The sequence below is a fragment of the Hypomesus transpacificus genome, chromosome 15 (genome assembly GCF_021917145.1).
Source record: "Hypomesus transpacificus isolate Combined female chromosome 15, fHypTra1, whole genome shotgun sequence".
Taxonomy (NCBI): Eukaryota; Metazoa; Chordata; class Actinopteri; order Osmeriformes; family Osmeridae; genus Hypomesus; species Hypomesus transpacificus.
In genome coordinates, this window is record NC_061074.1 from 6,519,178 (window position 1) to 6,539,016 (window position 19,839).

Consider the following 19,839-nt stretch of genomic DNA (forward strand, 5'->3'; position numbering starts at 1 on the left):
ACTTCTTATATTGTCAATTGATTCCTTCATCAGTATTGATAAATATATTGAACAATAACAAGCAAATGGTTGTTTTCGTTGATTTCTGACTGATTAAAATGTAACAATTAAACTTTAGGACTGTGCATGCAAACATAGCCTAGCCTGCCTAGGGCAATCGTGTAGGCAACGCATCAGAAAACTGCTCACCACCAGTTTCCGTAGCAGAACCACAACTTAAACACTTTCTTAAAACGAATCTGACCTAATTTCAGTGTAGCCTATATATTTACAAGTTCACAACCAAAACACCACTGCTGCAGCCTGCATACACAGACACACAGATACCCCAGCAGTCATCTTGGTGTATGAAGTACATTTTATATTATTGTTGTTATTTTTGATTGAATGGTTTAATGGTTTCACTTATCCTAAGCCTAAACTAAGTGACTGAAGCGACTGGTATGGCATATGCCTTAGAATAGCATCAACATTAGTGTTTGTAGTTCCATTTTCATCCATTCGTTTTGTCTTCGTAAAAAGCATTTTACGCATACCGATGGGGAGCAGATAAAACGTGAAGAAACATGATCTGAAACAACCTTATATGAACCACCATGTGAGTGGGTGTGATTGAAAGGGTAGTGTGCGGACCGCAGTAGGATTGAGCTGCATCACCCCTGCTTCCATAAAATTCCATATTCTTTTTGCCCAACATATGTTCAATAGATTGTAAAGTGGGTATTGTGATGGTTTGGTTGCCAATAGCTTGGATATGTAGCAAAATTAATTTCTGAACCTTATGGGCTATTGATTTTTTTTACCCCCACTGCCGCGGCTGTTAGAATACGTCACGATACAGGAAGTAAACAAACAGAAGTTGCTGTCAAAAGCTGTCACGATGATGATGCTCCTAGGAATCTCGAAAGAGTTGTAATGACTGAATTTTTGACGTAAGTGGGAAAAAAGACAGCTAGTTGAAGTTGCAACATAAAGTTACGTGTTATATGCAAGATCATGTGTTTTGGAAATCTTTGCAGCTGGTTATCCAATAATAGCTTGTGCTAAATAGCTAACGGTATATAGCTAAGCTTGCAAGCTAACCTGTGAAGAAAGCCATCTAGCTAAACCAGCCAATTCAGTGGCTAAAAGTTGAACACGTTACACTTTTCTTTTGTCGCCTTCTAGTTAGCTAACAACTCGGTTCATTTACCTATCAAGCCCCTTCTACACCCTAGCCAGCAAACGTTACACTGTGCTAGCTAGTTATCTAGTTAACTGCACTGCTTCGATAGCTAAGGTAACGACACCTTTTTTTCCGAAGTTACAACATCCCTTTCCGTCTTTAAAAAAAGTCCCCTTTATTTATATATGCTAAAACTTGTCTAAACCAGTACACCGCCAGGCTTAATGCTGGCTGATAGGTTTACTCTGTTCTCTGTCCTAGCAGGCACAGCTGTGGTCCATGAAGCCCCTACATGTCCCAGCCTGAGGCAGCCCAGGGACAGGGCAGCATATCTGGTATGCTGAGCCAGATGAATCTGCTAGGACTGGGTGTTTTGCTGGCCTGGCTAGTGTTGTTCCACCTACTGGTCGACATATGGCTCCTGTGTGTGTTCACCAGTCTGCTGGTGGTGCTGGGGGGCTGGCTGTGCTCTCAGTTTGTGCTGAACTCAGACAACCTGCTCCACGTGGAGAGGTTCGTCAGCTTGGAGGAGACCCCCCAAACAGCCGAAGATGAACAAAAACTAGACCTGGAGATCCAGAACACCATCAGGAAGATCGTACGGGACTTTGTGTGGTCTTGGTACAGCACGGTGTCGTCGGAGTGTGAGTTTGAGGTGGAGGTTCACAACGCTATGTACTCTATGGCCCTGGAGCTGAAGAGGCGGGCCGGGCTGGTGGACCGGAGAGAGCTGACCCAGAGGGTGCTGGACCTGTACGGCTGCCACTTGCAAAGCTACTTCAGGTCCCTGGAGGTGCTGGAGGAGCAGGGCGATGACGAGGCAGAGTGTCTATGGAGGGTGTACTCCAGAGTCAGCTCCCCCCACCCTGCCCTGAAGAGCTCAGCCACAGAGGTGAACCAGGCACGGGCCATGGTGGATCTGCTTCTTCAGGTGCTAGTGCCCGCGCCACACCTGGAGACCCGCACAGGAAGGTTTGTGGTTGGCGAACTCATCACCTGCAACGTCTTATTGCCCCTCATCTCCAAACTGTCCGACCCAGACTGGCTCAACATGCTCATTGTGGGCATTTTTACCAATTCAGCTAAACCAGCTCCGCCCCCGCCTGAGACCATGCCCCCTCTCCAGGAGCCGCCGATCCAGCATGAGGAGCCTCAGCAGGAGGTGGCCACCCCTCCTTGCCCTTTAACCTTCTGTATCCAGCCGGTCACACCCAATGACATGGAAGCAGACACCCCAGAACTAGCTGCCTATGACATCATCGATTCAGAAGAGCTGTACTGCCCTCAGATCCTGGAGGAGGAGGAGCCTCAACCGTACCTGAGGCAGTATCGGCGGCCCGGGAAGTCCAACCCCTTTTACCAGGAGAACGACTCTGACCTGGACTCTCCCCTCACAGACAAGAGGAGCTCCATGGAGTCCCTGCTCATGATTGGTCCAGATGAGGCGCTGGCTGACCGGTTCCGGGATTGTGCCACGCCAACTGACGTCAGCAGTGTGGTGGACCTGGAGGACGACCTCCAGTCTTACCCCGGCCTATCAGAGAACCTGTCCTGCCCCAGGGTTCACCTGGAGCATCCTGAAAGCTACAGACCTCATCTGGGGTCCTCTGATCCCGCTTCCTCCTCCAGCCTGAGCAGCCTACAGGAGCTGGACAGAGACAGGGAGAGTGTCGGCACGTCGGACAGAGAGCTGCTGCTGGGGGTGCCTGAGGGTGTGACTGTGGGGGGGACCCTGCCCTCCCCCCAGGCCTCGTTCAGCTTCCAGCCCCTCAGCAGTCCTGATGGACCCATCATCATCCAGAACCTCCGTATCACTGGCACCATCACCGCCATGGAGCACCGCGGCACCAGCTCCCATCCCTACACCCTGTACACTGTCAAGGTCTCCTTCCTATACACTTACATGCTGTACGACACATCAGCTGTGTGCAATGTGTTTATATGTATAATCTGTGTATGTTTTAATGCAAGTGTATACAGTGTTTGTGTAGATAATGTATGTGTAATATGCCACTGTGAGTGTCTAATACGTGTGTGTGTTGCAGTATGAGACGTCGATGGGCTGTGAGCCCCCTGCTGCAGACTCTGACCAGTCAGTGGCTTACCACACTGTCAACAGACGCTACAGCGAGTTCCTCAACCTGCAGACCCGCCTGGAAGAGAAACAAGAACTACGCAAGATCCTCAAGAGTAAGAGTCTCTCTGTGGAGATATGAGGATGTGTGCTAGGGTGGTGGGGAGAAAAAAGAGATTGACATTTGAATCGTGATTCAGTCTTCTAGCAATTCAGATAGATTCCCTTTTTTTTATATATGTTTTTTTACTCTTGTACGTTTTATTTTTCTATGACAAAAACACTTAGCTTCCTATCACAGTCAAATATAAACAAGTAACACTAAACAGCATACTTGAATCAAATGTAAGCATATATTGAATCGAAACCCCAGGAATTGAATTTACCCCGGGAATCGATTTGAATCAAATTGTGAGGTACCAAAAGATTTCCACCCCTAATACCTGACATGTCTGTATTCTCTGGTGGAGATATGCATTCATGTGACCAGTCTGTACTCTCTTGTTTAGGTGTCAAGGGGCCAAAGAAAGTCTTTCCAGACCTGCCTTTTGGGAACATGGACAGTGACCGAGTGGAGGCCAGAAAAGGCCTTCTGGAGACCTTCCTGAAGGTGGGACCTGGGGATCAGCACATCTTCACTACCTTGCATTTGCTCTCTCACCTTTCACACAGAGACAGAGAGAGAACATTATCTTGAAAGTTCTGTCCACAATCTAACAAGAGTTCTTGTTGGTGTGGTGAGCACTCAGGTGGTGTTTGAGACAGTATTATTACTACTACTAGTTTCTTTCACACCATTCGACCACCCTCACTAAAAGTGGTCCTCCACTTCCGTGTGCTGTGTCGCAGCAACTGTGTAGCATCCCTGAGACCGCCAACAGCGAGGAGATGCAGGAGTTCCTAGCTCTCAACACAGACGCCAGGATTGCCTTCGTCAAGAAGCCTTTCATCGTGTCACGCATAGACAAGGTACCGTTCTGACCCTGGGCCAGTGTGAGGTCTTTGACTGGATGATGTTATCAGACCGTGCAGATGAACTGTGTGTGTGTAGATGGTGGTGAATGTCATCGTGGACACGCTGAAGACGGCGTTCCCCCGTTCAGAGCTGCAGAGCCCGACTGAGGACACGGACGGAGAGACGGAGGGAGGGAGGAGCACGTCTGACAAGAAGAGCCGGTATGCAGGACCACACACCTGGAGAACATCAGCACACAGTTGGTCTAATGATAATCATGATGGTGGTGTGTGTGTGTGTGTGTGGTCCAGATCACGCCTGAAGTTTTCCAGTAAGATGGCTCCTGTCCTGAATGGCTCTGATATCAGGTCCCAGGTGGTCTATGGTGTTGCTGGCACCCGTCCGGTGAGTACCACTGGTGCACACTAAATAAATCACATGTTATTGACATGTTATACATAGCATAAACACCAAGACAGCATCAGTCTCCCTGATTGAACCACAAAGGCTGTTCCAGCGGAGAGAAGCTCTATATAACAACACCGTACACCACACCACACTACATTCCCAGTACTGGGTTAGAGTATCCCTACCCTCGATCTACTCCACCACCACTTAGTGTTACCACCCTCTATATCTTTTCCATCAGTTCTGTCGGTCTACAGTTAAGTAATCACGTTATAATCACCAGCAGATAGGCCTCACGCTGGTTATGCAGGCATGCCTTCCCCTCACTGCCGTCTCCCTGTGCCCAGGTGTGTGGCCGTCAGTCCCTGGACCACCTGGAGGCCTTCCTGAGGGAGCAGGAGAGGCTGGCGGGCCGGCTGGGGGGGGCTGAGCTGGGGCTGGAGGGCCAGCAGGACGGGCCCCCTGTCAGAGGAAAGGCAGAGTGCTGTGGCTGCCAGCAGAACAGCTTAAAAGGAGCCACTGAACAGGACACAGGTACACCCGCACCTGGGACCGGATGGTTGATGCTGTCTGGCTGGTTGATGCTGTCTGGCTGGTTGATGCTGTCTGGCTGGTTGATGCTGTCTGGCTGGTTGATGCTGTCTGGCAGACAGTGTTACAGAGGTTATGTGGGGGATTTCTAAATACTTCAGATAGTTTCACTTCGGAAAAACTAGTTGTTAAGGTTTACAAACTGATTCTGGTTATTGGGAAATTGTCCCATCTGTCATGGGCTGATTCGTCAGATGTCATCTGGTGGATTGTCAGTTTGTGTGTGGGGAATGAGGAAGGAACAGATGAGCAAGTAGATCAGACTCACCAAGTTCTCCTTCCCTCCCTCCCTCCCTCCCTCCCTCCCTCCCTCCCTCCCTCCCTCCCTCCCTCCCTCCCTCCCTCCCTCCCTCCCTCCCTCCCTCCCTCCCTCCCTCCCTCCCTCCCTCCCTCCACACAGGGCTGTTCCATGACAGGCCGACCTCATTACTTGATGTGGGACTTGTCTACCTCTCTTCCAACAGTAAAATGTTGTTTTTCAGGTTGTGATTGAATCCAGGTGGCTTGTTTAATGTCTGGGGAACATCTAACTGTAAGAGAATAGTTCATACTGAGGCCAAGAGAGTCAGGGTTAGGTGTCTTGCTCTTTCCCATTGGGCAGACAGTCAAGGTTAAGTGTCTTGCTCTCTTTAATTGGTCCAGACAGTCAGTGCCAGGTGTCTCCCTCTCACTAACCAGACACTGTAGCGTGCCGTCCCCGTTCAGTGATCTCACAGGCAACAGAAGTTGCACTACATTGACCTGTAATGTTACACCATCGCCACTAGATGGCAGCATTATATCACATGCTATATTCGTGCTAAATCACATTCTGAACCATTCATCTTGAATGTAATTGCAATCGTATCAAGCAGCACAAATACTTTGGACAATTCGTGTTTTGATGCAAAATTTTAAAGTCAGGAGCAGCACTTATAAAGAAATGAACTGGGGAAAGCAGAGACTTCTACTGACTTGTACAGTGATGTAATGACGTGGCTCTCTAGTCTGTGGAAAAACAACCTGGTTCTTAGAAAGTTTGCGAGCTGAACCAACCGGCGCTAACAACAGCCCAGAACTAGGTTTGCTTTGGTGGAAAGGGGGTATCAGTGCCAACACAGGAACCTGAGGAGTGAGACTGCTATGATCTAGTCCTGCTGCCATACTGGAGCATGGGGCTACCTGACACTTACTGCTTGCCCTCTAACTGTGTGTGTGTGTGTCCACAGCATCTGAGACGGCCCTGGCAGATACGGCGCTGAACATTGTGTGTGTGCTGATCAGGGACCAGTGGAGCTGGCTGTGTAGTGAGAACTTCCAGAAGACCCTCCGGCTGCTGTTTGGAACCCTCATCAACAGGTGAGCCCCTCCACAACAGACCCAGACCCAGCACCAGACCCAGACCCAGCACCAGCACCAGCACCAGCACCAGCACCAGACCCAGACCCAGCACCAGACCCAGCACCAGACCCAGCACCAGACCCAGCACCAGACCCAGACCCAGACCCAGCACCAGCACCAGCACCAGCACCAGACCCAGCACCAGACCCAGCACCAGCACCAGCACCAGACCCAGCACCAGACCCAGCACCAGCACCAGACCCAGCACCAGACCCAGACCCAGCACCAGACCCAGACCCAGCACCAGACCCAGCACCAGACCCAGCACCAGCACCAGACCCAGCACCAGACCCAGACCCAGCACCAGACCCAGCACCAGACCCAGACCCAGCACCAGACCCAGACCCAGCACCAGACCCAGCACCAGCACCAGACCCAGCACGCTGAGACTCTGCGGGGGGGCGGGGGGGGTAGTCCAGGCATGGACACACAGACCCCATCAGTCTCCATGTCTGTGGTGACCGTGCTGCTGTGAGAGTCGGCACTGACCCGGCCTGGGGAGGACTGTGCTGCTCATCCATGTTGCTGTGTAGCGCTCAGGAATGTCAGCCGGGTCAGTGGCAGGGCCCAACACAACGTTTGTATGTGTGAGGCGTGAAGCGCTTCTCTTTCCAGACGGGAGTGTTTTATGGAACCTGGCTGCTTATTTCATTGTAAGACTTCAGTTATTTCTGAAAAATACAGACGTTTTGGAATTCCTATGGTCCAACTGTCCTGACCCCGGTGTTCCTCTGGTGGTGAGCCCTAACCTCATGTTCAGCTGTTTTCCACTTGAGGAAGCCTATCATGTCCACACTAGGCCTGAATCTTCTGGTTGATGGAGCCTGTGCTATTGAGGACTGTGTGAGGCCTTCTAGCCTTCTTGGAGACCTTGTGTGCAGCCATCATACAGTAATACAGAATGGAGTGGGACACACACACACACACAGCCCAGTCCTGGACTGAGAAAGACCCTGTGGTTGGCCACACACAAAGCCAGCACATAGTGTGACACATGCAGTGGCCTTCCTTCGGCTACATGATCTGACTTGCTGTTGCGTACTTGACAGTCTGGTGCTGTCTGAAGGTTGTCAGAGGAGTCTGTCTGTCAGCTCAGTGCAGTCAGAGTGGAGAGCTTCCAAGGTGTGTGTGTGTGTGTGTGCATGCGTGTGTGTGTGTGTGTGTGGGGGGGGGGGTCTGTCTGTCTGTCCAGGGAGGCCCACAGCCAGGAGGCCTGTGCTTACTCTATTACAGATGACATAACCAGTTAGTGTACGGAGAGGAGGTGCAGACCCTGGAAACAGTATCCATGCCAATAAATGTGTGTGTGTGTGTGTGTGTGGGGGATATGTTTGTCTGGAAGAACAGCAGGTTCTAGTCATAAACGGGGTGCAGTTTGAGGGATGTCTGGTTATATAAAGTGGAAAGGGGGACAGTTTCAAATGAGGGTCTTGAAGGGGAGATATAGGGCTGTCTGGGAGGCTTGTTGTTCAGGCAGTAACTATCTGTGTGAGTGGATCTGAGAAAAGTCGACAAAGTTACAACTTCAACTTCAGGTCATTATTGGGTGGTTATTTGGTCCAGCCCAGAACTACTGTAACACCAGAACTACTGTACACTGTAACACACTGTAACACTAGTCACACATATCCCCAGCCCTCCTCTTTAAGAGCAGAATAAACAGTACGTAATATTCTGACATGGACACACATCACTGCTCACTCCAGCCCTGTTGGTGCACCTGTAATATCACACACACGCACATGCTTCTTTCTCAGCACAGTGAAAGGTCCACTTGTAGTGGTGGAGCTGGCAGCACAGGGACAACACAGGGACCTCTCACAGCTCACCTCCCCTCTCCTTCCACACCCCTCCTTCCCTCTTTCTGTCCCTCTGCCTCACGACACCTGTCTGCCATAACATGCTGCTTTCTACTCCAATATTCCCAACTGGAATATTAATTTTCATAAACAATGAAAGTGCTGGGAGAAAGGGGCTGGGAGAGAGGGGCTGGGAGAGAGGGGCTGGGATAGAGAGGCTGGGAGAGAGGGGCTGGGATAGAGGGGCTGGGAGAGAGGGGCTGGGAGAGAGGGGCTGGGAGAGAGGGGCTGGGATAGAGAGGCTGGGAGAGAGGGGCTGGGATAGAGGGGCTGAGAGAGAGGGGCTGGGAGAGAGGGGCTGGGATAGAGAGGCTGGGAGAGAGGGGCTGGGAGAGAGGGGCTGGGAGAGAGGGGCTGGGAGAGAGGGGCTGGGATAGAGAGGCTGGGAGAGAGGGGCTGGGATAGAGGGGCTGGGAGAGAGGGGCTGGGAGAGAGGGGCTGGGAGAGAGGGGCTGGGATAGAGAGGCTGGGAGAGAGGGGCTGGGATAGAGGGGCTGGGAGAGAGGGGCTGGGAGAGAGGGGCTGGGAGAGAGGGGCTGGGAGAGAGGGCCTGGGATAGAGGGGCTGGGAGAGAGGGGCTGGGAGAGAGGGGCTGGGAGAGAGAGGCTGGGAGAGAGAGGCTGGGAGAGAGGGGCTGGGAGAGAGGGGCTGGGAGAGAGGGGCTGGGAGAGAGGGGCTGGGAGAGAGGGGCTGGGTGGGGAAGTGGAGACTGAGAACAGAGTGTACTGCAGTTTGTGCTCAGGCCTGCTGTCATCTGCTGAGCAGCTCCATGTGGTGAGCTGTTTAGCCAACGTCAAACGGGTCATTCATTCTGTGGTCATTCATTCTGTGGTCTTCTGCAGGCCGCCTGCCAGGGCTAGCATGGGTTGTCTCCATCTAGCCTCACTGCTGAGAGGAGAGCTGGGAGGGGGAAATCCCTCACGCCCGGCCCCCTGGGCCTCCAGCCCCCTGGGCCTCCAGCCCCCAGCCTCAACTCTGAGGCGGCCAGTAGGCAGCAGGTGGACAGTTTACAACACCTCAACGTGGTCTTCCACCTCAAGAGGAGTGGCTGTTCTTTATTCTAGTTTAAGTCAGAAACAGGACCAGCTGTTTTCAACATTGGATTGCTCTGACAAACGTAGCTCCCAACATGTCCCAGAGCAAAACTCGAACAACAGTTTTTTTTTTCTTCAAAGCAGTTCATCATTGAGTGAATGATGTGAGGGCTGCTCGACCCTGGATGTTAAAAGGAGGTTTTACAGTCTGAATTATTAGACCTACAATGGAGATCCTTCAGAGGGGGAGACTGCTCCTCCTCTCCTCTTAACCTCCTCTGCTCTCCTTTCCAAATTCAGACTGCAGGTCAAGGTTAGGTAACTTTATGAAACATATTCTTGTATCCCAAACACCTCTCTACCCCCCAAGTGCCCTTTCTAGCCTAAGAGACATTCACTCAACCAGAATTAGACACAGTAATCCTAGCTCTTTGTAGCCTAGTTTAGCCTAGCGTAACACCAGGGGTCCCTCGGGAAAGCAGGACATTGAGACTTCCACAATTAGCTTAGCGTAGCGTAGCGCCCCGGCCCCTCAGGGAGGACATGAAAGCCCTCCTGGAGAAGCTGTGGTCACGGCAACCTCCTCCCAGGAGGCTCAAGGAAGATATAGTTAGCTTCCTGACCAGTGTGTGAGCAGCAACACTATCCCACAGGGTAACTTAAACCTGATGGGTGATAAACACTGGAGTTCCTGGCTGGCAGACAGGGAGGTGAGGTCGCTTCTGTTTGCATCCAGCCCAGGGCTCTACAAGAAGGCAGAGAGGTGAGGTCGCTTCTGTTAACAGATGACCCGGAGGACATGAGAGCAGAGCTATGCTAGCAGCTTCATTGGTACCTCCAGAGGATCATGTCCCTCAGACCAGGACTGCAGTCCGGAGAACCAAGCCAAGGTCATTCTAGTTTAAATTTGGAGCCTGTTGATGTGCTTTTGACAAAATATGGCAGTGTTCAGTTAGAACAAGCATCTGTCAAGAGTCCATGGTGAGCCGGCTAAGTCATGTTTATGCATAAGCAGGAAATAGCCAATAATGAGCCCCTCTGATGACTGCGCCAGGTATGTAATACATCTCCACTTTATACTGGCTTGAGGTGATTATAATGGGTCTTACTGCTGTGGCTTTATTATGGGAAGTGTGACCTCAAAGGCCTGCTGCTACAACTGTCTACAACAGGCTGGCCTAAAGCTGTTCTAGTTCTAGCAGGGTTAGAGCTCTCTAGCAGGGCTCTAGCAAGGCTTTCTACAACAGGCAACACTAGAGCTGTCTCCAAAGCACTGCTTTAGGTTCTAGAACCACATGAAAGATGCATATGATCCGTCGTGTCCAGGTACCACAGACCCGTAAAATGACAAATGACACAAATACAGTTCAAGAGCCAGCCAAACCCTCTCCTAAGCTGGGTCCTCCATGTGTCTGGGGTGGACAGCGTCTCTGCGGGGTCGTCTGGTTGCTCTTAATGCCTTCCAGTCTGAAACCCAGGCTGCTAGTTCTCATGCAGCCTCACATGCCATTCGTCCACCCTAATTGGTTCAAGGAAGGCTGAGATTTTGCTTGTGTGCCTGCCAGCGAATCAGTCTTCAGCTTTGAAAACGGTCATGTCAGGTAAAGTGTTTGCGTGTGTCTGCTCTGTCTGAGCGTGTGTGCGCATGTGAGTGTGCATGTGTGTGAGCCTACAGTAGCAGGTTTGCACGTTTGTCTTCATGTTCCCCAGAGTGTTTTTGTACCGTTGGCTCTAGGCGTCCTCTCACCATAGAGACTATCATCTGACTTCCTGCTGTGCTGTACGTTGTGTGATTGGCAGGTGGCTGGATGTGGGGGTGGCTAACCTGTTGTGTACCCAGTACTGGGTGGCATACCTGAGGGGGCTGCAGGAGGCCATCTGGCCTGGGGGGTCACTGCCCGCACAGCCCCGCCCTCAACGCACCCCCCAGCAGAAGGTGGAGAGCAAGGAGGAGGCACACAGCTGCCTCATGAGCCTCATACCTGGTAGGTACTGTACCATGCACACACACACACACACACATACACACACACACACACACACACACACACACACTGTCTCTATATTTACTCCCTCATCCTATATATTAGGTCTGCTAGACTGTAGTTGACCTTGGATGACTGGAATGGCTGTGGCCACCTCTGTGTCCCCCCCTCAGCACCCCTCCCGTCCCCCCTCAGCCCCCCTGGCCCGAGTCTAAATGTGTTGTGTGTTTTCAGGCCTGGTGTCAGACATCCTGGGAGAAGACAAGTTTAAACGCAGCTGGAATTCTGTTTTAGAGTCTTTGCAGGATCCCAATATAAACAGGTGATCACACACACACATGCAAGCCCAATTACACACAAACAAGCATGGACACACACACACACCAAGCACAAATAAACAAACAAATGTATGTCAACACATGCACGCAAAACAAAGTGGAGGACAGGGTGGACTGCAGGCTCCAGCTGTCTGGCTCTCTTTCATGACATCATTTCTCTGCGCTCTTGATCCAGCTTAATGAAGGTGCTGACTTCCTCTATTCCTGTCCACTTCCTGTCAGACACCTGGTTTACAGTTTGAGGGACATCCTGCTGGAGGTCCTGGTTCCTGAGTCTTCTGAAGAGGACTTCCAGAAGACTTTGCTGCACAGTCTGTCCAAAAACCATGAGAAGCTGCCGCCCTGAGACACACACACACACACACACATAACTGGACACTCACACGGACACACACACACACACACACACACACACACAGGCACAGACACACTGATGTATTTTTGAAGGATTTCTTTTTGACTGAACGCATGTTGTACTGTGAATTAGTGATCCATGTTGAGTCCCTGCCTCCTACACCCTGCCTTTTTACGCCCTGCTTCCTACGCCCTGCCTCCTACACCCTGCTTCCTACACCCTGCCTCCTAACCCTGCCTCCTACACCCTGCCTCCTACACCCTGCCTCCTACACCCTGCCTCCTACACCCTGCCTCCTACTTTTCATGTATCCTCTCTCGTCTCCTAGTCTGTGTCCTATGATAGTCAGTCACATAGATGTTTCTGCCCATTCCCCTTATGGTCTTAATCACACAGATTGTCTTAAAGTACCTGACACTTTACAGCTGCTCAAACACACCACGGGCCAGCCTCATGTCCATGTAGAGGCCCTGCAGGAAGGCAGTTTAGTAGAACCAGATATTTATGTTGTTTTAGGACCAGACACTCTTATCTTCCTCCCAGGGCCTTAGGTCTATGGCTCACAGCAGCTTGTTGTCATGGGAGACATTCTAGAAGGTTTATAAAACTTCCAGAATGTTCTTCAGGCAGCTGTGTTGCACAGACCGGAGACAACTAATTCTTTAAAATTCTTCATCACTTTAATGTTTGTTTAGGTCTGCCTAAAGTGGTCAAGGTTGTCTTTATTGGAAGCGGCCCATTGGTTCCACTGTGTCAGACAGGAACCATCAATCATAGATACATTGAAATAAATATGCCAGACAGTATCAGGACGCTGTTATGGTGTTAGCGTAGGGTCATATAAGAGAGGCACTAGTATGTCCTGACACCTGCATTCAACTTTACACCCCAATCATCCATTTTAATGTGTTTGGGATTTATTGTGATATCGTATTTATTTACATAATTTATTTGATTCATTGTAAATATTGATTGATTCCTATGTATTTAAAAATGCCAGTAACATTCCTTTCAATAGAAAGTCTTAACTGAGGTCTGCCTTGAAACATGACATCTGTCTTTGTGTCTGCATGGCTGTCTGCCTGTCTTCATCAGGAACACCAGCCAGACAAGCAGAGACTGTCAGTTTGCCAGCTTTGTCTAAGGATAGCATGCACGTTATGGTACAAAGAAGTTTGTGCAACAGTTGAAGTTACATTCCTTGTGGACACATGTCCAATATTTGTTTCATACTTTCACATCAACATCACCTCCTCTGTATGTGTCTTACCACCCCTCCTCAATGCCACGCCCACTGTTTACACATCTGAACTCTGACTCCCTGAAAGGTGTCATTCTCACAGCCAGTACTGCTCCAGTTACAGAAACACTGAGGCCTGCTCATGCCTGCTGTCACGGCTTCTGTTAGGTTCTACATGTGATGTACCCAATGTTTACACGGATGCCATAGTAACCAGTGGTACTAGAAGTGCTTGTGGCTGTCCATGTGTCTGCAGTGGGCCTCACTGACTGGGGCTCCGTTCAGACGTGCTCCATAGTCCAGCAGGGCCAAGCTGCTGGGTGTGGATGTGATGATGAGCTCTCAATGGAGTCTGACAGACGTGTCACTACCATTAAAGCAATCCATGGAAACATGAGCTGATCTTTGAGTTCTCATGAAATCTAGGAGGTTTTACTGCCAGGGGAGATCTGATCAAGTCCAGCTCCACACAGGATAACCCTGTTGTGTGCTCCCTGTGTCTTGGTGCCTGTTGACTCTGTTACCGCTGGTTCCTAGCCCCATGATGACATGACATCATGGATGCTGATCTATGAATGTGTCTGTACTTGTGAATTTAGTTACAATGTCGTAACAACTAATGAAGTTCATGAACCTACCTGTGAAAAATAAAGAAAATCTGAACTGTTACATGTGTTTGTGGAACTGAAGCCTCCTGTCCAGTCTGGTTCTTCCTCAGGACTACAAAGTCCATGAACACCAGGGACTGCCCATTCTACTCTACAAGCACACAACAACAATAATCTGGAGACATCCCATACTAAAAGCAGCCTGCTGCTACTCTAGGAGGTCTGATGAAAGAGAAGGAGAGACTCTAAATGGATGAAGTCAGCCAGACCTCAGATACCTTGTTACCACAGCAACAGAATGACCAGCAGCTCCACAGCTGAAGAGGCCAGAGACAGTAACCGTGGTAACATGTGGTGAACAGAAGGCATCTCTGAACCAACCATCTGCTGGTCCAGACCAACACAACATAGACATACCCATCTGTCTCCCACAAACGCCTATCTATCTCTCTTACACACACATACACATCTATCTCTCTTACACACACATACCCATCTATCTCTCATACACACATATACCCATCAATCTCATAAACACACCCCCATCTATCCATGCTAATCCACCACTCTTTTTCTCTCACACTCACAAACACACACACACAAACACAATCATACACACATTTCAATGTCACTCTCACACACACAGCAGATGAGGAAGCAAATAAATCAAGGAGGCTAGATAGAGGGATAGCCCTGACTGGGTCTCCAACGGTACGATTTTCCTTCTTGGAAACGAACGAGAGGAATGCAGGGAACAACCTCCTAATGAGCGTAGCGGAGGGGAGGAAGACAGGAAGACAGTACTCTGCTGAAACGTTAGCCAAACTGCTCAACGTGCTCCTGCTTCCTCGATCAGATCTCCAGCTAATACAACAGCACCCTCACTACTCTGGTACCCTACCATCTGGTGCCTTTCCCTGGTCCTTCACCACCCTGGCACCCCACCACCCTGGTACCTCACCACATGATACCCTTCCCTGGTATCCCACCTTCCTGGTACCCCACCACCCATCCATTCACACTTTCTGCTGTAAATAAAGGCTTGTTTTTAGATCAGTGTGATTCTCTTGTTGGGCTGGATGGCCTCGTTTACATGGAAAACATGTGTTCCCATCTGGGGTTATGCAACTCCACAGCTCTGAACCCTCTCCAGTCTCCTGCAGGGGCTGACACGCTTCAGCCTTGGCTGTGTTCACAAGCACATTTGGGTTTTTACTCACTTTTGTTTTCTTTGGGGATCTTACATAATAACATCCAGACCCTCGCGCGCAGAGCTGAAATGCAGACTAAGACCGATATGAACGTTTGACTGTAAAGCTCATGGTAGATTACCGGAGAGACTGGGGCTGTATTAGAGAGTTCTTTTTACGTCTCTCTGCGTAATGGATCACACATTTCTGTATTGTTTCCCCACTTCCTTCCCTGACTAATGAGAAACCGGGCATGAGGGTTTGTAATCTTGATAGAGACCTTCTCCCTGGAGCCTGAAGTGTGAGTGATATTCACACCTTGTCTCACACACGTCAGTCTGTCTGACTGAAGCACGTGGATGGGACTCAGTGCTGAACACCGTTGGTACATTATGCCACTGTCAGACACTGCCTCAGTGCTGTAGGTCCCTGTGTAGTTGCTGAACAGCGCCCTCTGGTGCTCACTGTCTGCTCCTTTGGCTCTGTATCAAGAGTCACTGCAGAGTCCACTTACTCCCACACACAATGTCAAGAAAGACAAGTGTGGTCCAAATCTGAAGGACAGATTCAACTGTTCTGTTGAGCTCCACTGCAGAGTCAGAGATGAGCCCTAGACCAGGCTGATGAGAAACATTTTCTCCACACACTTCTGTAAAACGATCTCTGCACCAGCCAGGTCTTTTGTGTGCAGGTGAGCACGTTTGCCTCTAGAGGGAGCTGTGGTCAAACAGGTCAAGTTCCAGAGCCAAACATGTGTTTCCTCCTTCAGCCACCAGGGGACAGTGGAGGACAAGATGGGAGGGATCCACCTGTTACCTCAGTCAGACAGTCAGACAGTCAGTCAGTCAGTCAGTCAGTCAGTCAGTCAGTCAGTCAGCTGATCTGTTTACGGTTATTCACATTTTTGGGACTAACCCTCACTTCACTGCTCTCTACCTCATTACACCACCCAATCGCACGACTTCATGACTTACAGTTTCCAAACTGCTACTTGTGTTCTACTGTCCCTCTTCACAGGGTTCACACACTGTTTGGAGCTCTGTCGTAGGTTGTAAGTCTGGTCCACCTCCATCTGAGCACAGCGTGAGCATCCGTGTGTCGCAGTGCGCAGGGGGAGGAGCCTCTCCACTGAGCTGGTGGCCTGCACCTGTTTGTCTCTCTCGTTGCATCTGTCTCTCTCTCACTGCACTTGTCTCTCTTGTTGCATCTGTCTCTCTCTCTGCACTTGTCTCTCTCTGCATATTGGTTCAAATTTGACAAACAATAAGCAGGCTGAGCAGCCTGTCTCCTGCAGCTGTTTTCTACTTCTTCAGTTCCTGGACCAACAGAATCCCCTCTGTTGAAGTTGGTCTCCCCCAGCCAGTGGGAAATGTAGTGTTGTAAATCAGCTTCAGGGACAGCCTAGACCTTTACTAAATACAGACTCTCTCTCTCTCTCTCTCTCTCTCTCTCTCTCTCTCTCTCTCTCTCTCTCTCTCTCTCTCTCTCTCTCTCTCTCTCTCTCTCTCTCTCTCTCTCTCTCTCTCTCTCTCTCTCTCTCTCTCTCTCTCTCTCTCTCTCTCTCTCTCTCTCTCTCTCACATACACACAAACATACACACAAGTGTTGGTCAACCATCTCCACAGTAGCCGCTCCAGTTTGGTCTACACAGCTTGTACGTAACATCAGTAGCATCTGCTAAGAGCTTCATCACACTCTTTCCCACCACTCCATTCTAGCAGGAGGAGATCCTACACTTACATGACGTACGAGAAAAGTTACGGGAAAGGATTTCAAGATGCATAGTGCTCTTCCCTGACAAAGAAAGCGAGAAATACAGACAGAAAGGCGGACAGGCAGACAGACAGATTGAAGGATAGAAAAAGAGAGAAAAAGAGAGAGACAAATGGCTTCTAAATGGTTCTCTGCTGGTATGTCCTGGTGAAGGTCCCCTGAGATGGTTCTGGGAGAGATGAAACCTCTTTATCTCTTTCTGACTCCTTTCAGTGGACCTGAGCCATCTCTGCAGGAGTGCAGAATCAATCTGGCCATCAGCATCACCATAACAACCCTGTCAGGGAGGGAGGGGGGGGCTGCTCAGGAATGACCACCCCCTCCACCCCCATTTCACCCCATGCCTCCCCCCACCTCCCTAGCCCCCCCCCCCCCAGCCCCACACTCACACACCTCTAACCCCCTGTTCATCTCCAAACCCCCATCTCATTTCTAAACCCCTCTGTCTTTCTTTATCGAACACAGCTGCTGTCGACTACGATCTCTGCCTCTCCTCTCAGCCCTGGCCTCAGCTGGCACCCAGATCCAATCAGAGGAGGGTATGGGACGAGGAGCCAGTTCCTAATCTAAAGTGTGGAGATAGGAGCCAGAACTGCCCCCCCACCAGACCACTCAATATATCGTTCTGGAAAGCAGATGCCTCACCTGCTATCTGCTCTCAACTTTGCTGACTGGGGAGAGGGGAGGGAGAGAAGCTACATTTGCAATGAAACAATCTCCAAACAGAATTTGATTTAAGTAAAACAGGCGACGTGTCACTCTGGATTGTCGTCTCAGAGACATCCTCTCCAGCCTGTGAGCGTCTGTGGTGACTGCACTGCTCAGCCCGGCTGCACATCTCTGCTCTCAACATTTAGCAACTTTCAAATCACATTTGTGTCATTTGAAATCAACGTAATCACCGTGATTGTGTGAATTCAGGCAGACAGAATGTCATTCCATCTGACATGTTGCAGCAGACAGATTCTACTGGTCAGTAGTGTTCCAGATGGGTTGTACAAGTGTATACATGTTTTCTACTGGTAGGATATCAGTAAAGATTCATGATTAAACTTTTGTACTGGAGTCCCCCCTTCCCCTTCTCCCACCTTCCCCACAACATAACATAGTTGACCAATTTGGCAATGAGAAGTCTCAGAGACAGGTTTCCGTGGGAACATTAACCTACCAGTTCTCAGCAGCATTGTACTCCCACCCCTTGCTATTTGCGTGCAGTGTGAACCATTTGTAGACCTCCAAACATCTGCTGGTGTCCACGCTGGTCTGGTGTGAACCAGGAGACCTGAGACAAGGCTATCCATCCGTTCGTCTGTGTGTGGTGTGGAAGAAATTGCGATTTCCTTTATAGGGCACAAGAATGTAAACATAGATGGTGACAGTCAGACAGTAATGACGTTACAACAGTCTCAGAGAAAGAGATTCCCAGCCTCCAACACATGACAACTCTCAGACTAGAGTTCATTGGTGGAGCTCTCCTTGTAATCATGACAAAGGACGTTTAACCAGTACTTTCTCCTGATCCCGAACATCTATTAATCCTGACACATAGACACAATCTACTCTTATTAATAGCAAGCTTACATGAGAACATACTAACTAGTATGTAATGACTAGTTCTATTGATTAGTGAATAATGTAAGCACACAGGAAATCGCAATTTCTTCCACAGTGGCGGTCTCACCAAGCCCTCACACTGATCTCCCCTCATGAAGAGTTTCTGATGTCTAGTCTGGGAAGACCAGGCTGGGGTCAGTGATTCTGGATAGGAGAGGAGTGAAGAGGAGAGGGGAGTTTTTCCCCTTGCCACATTGCTAAGTCAGAGGGATTAGTTAATCAGCTGCACCTGTTGGACTGACTGAGTGGAGCTGCAGGGCTATGGGACTCACAGACTGGTCCGTGGGAATGAGGGGGTCTGGAGCTGGGGTGGGGAGTTTGGGGTCTGGGCTGGGGGGCTGGGTAAGGGTCTGTGTGGGGGACTGGAGGCCTGGGGGTGTTGGGTGTCAAGACCAGGGGTTGGTCCTCCCTGGAGAGTAAGAGGCTGGGACAGAGGAGTTTCTGTAGCCATGGCTGAAAAATCTGTTACTCTGAGAGTCCATCTGAAGGTAACTGTAGTATCCAAGTGGAAATGACTAGAGACACCGTCGTTCTCCAGCAGCTGTGGTCTTTCACCCTGAGAGGGAGAGCTTTTTCTGCCCTCATTAATCTGATCATACCATTGGTCCTTGTAGGATTCCTCTGCTGGGACCAACATTCTTCTTCTGTTTGACTGGAGAGTGTGTGTGTGTATGTGTGTGTGTGTGTCATATATGTAGTGTCAGTGTAGTTGTGAGTCAGGTTGGCTTCAGGGCTGATGGTTCAGGGTCTACCATCACTGTAAACAGCTTTATGACGTAACATAAGGGCAGAAGACCTACTGTACCATGAGGAGATCAGACACCATCAGAGCTATTAATAGTGAGATGGTGAATGTGATGATGAAAGTGGGCTGTGAAAACGTGACTGGTGTTACCTCATGCTTGGTCATGTGACCATTTGCAGCCTGACTGACCATCATGATGACATATTTACAAAAGGAGAAGATGATCATGATAACCTAATTAAATCTACAAAATGTAAAACCTGCAACAGAGACAAAGGCGAAGAGAGAGAATGAGATAGAGGCAGAGAGAGAGAAAAATAGAAAGAGACGGAGTGGATAAGCAAGAGACAAAGGGAGAGAGAGGAGAAAGAGAAGGGGATTTTGGGGTGCTTTGGGCTGGTGGGGAGGGGCAGAGAGTAAAACACAGCCAGGCGTGAAACTGTTGGTTTTGGCTCACTTCCTGCATGGCTGCTGTATTGCCTGCGGTGGGTCTGGAACTCTGACCCCACCCCTCCTGCACCTGCA

At 49.9% G+C, this 19,839-nt stretch overlaps 1 protein-coding gene and 1 long non-coding RNA gene across 3 annotated transcripts; one reads left to right on the forward strand and one right to left on the reverse strand.

The window, feature by feature from the left end:
- The first annotated feature begins 659 nt into the window (after positions 1–659).
- Positions 660–14,048, forward strand: snx19b (sorting nexin 19b). 2 transcript variants are annotated; one of them, XM_047035420.1, is made up of 12 exons: positions 660–932; positions 1,427–3,047; positions 3,211–3,355; positions 3,749–3,849; positions 4,089–4,208; positions 4,291–4,415; positions 4,506–4,599; positions 4,950–5,136; positions 6,402–6,531; positions 11,267–11,451; positions 11,686–11,773; positions 12,012–14,048. In XM_047035420.1, exons 2-12 carry the CDS (start codon positions 1,458–1,460, stop codon positions 12,133–12,135), a joined length of 2,889 nt encoding a protein of 962 aa, XP_046891376.1. In that variant the 5' UTR covers positions 660–932; positions 1,427–1,457; the 3' UTR covers positions 12,136–14,048. The 2 variants fall into 2 exon arrangements, with proteins under 2 accessions (XP_046891376.1, XP_046891375.1); XM_047035419.1 differs by having other exon boundaries at positions 661–932; positions 1,430–3,047.
- On the reverse strand, positions 4,465–4,971 carry LOC124477553. The gene is made up of 2 exons (XR_006957161.1): positions 4,883–4,971; positions 4,465–4,619 (listed from the first exon to the last, which is right to left on the reverse strand). It is a non-coding gene; the product is annotated as an uncharacterized LOC124477553 (long non-coding RNA).
- Positions 14,049–19,839: the final 5,791 nt, after the last annotated feature.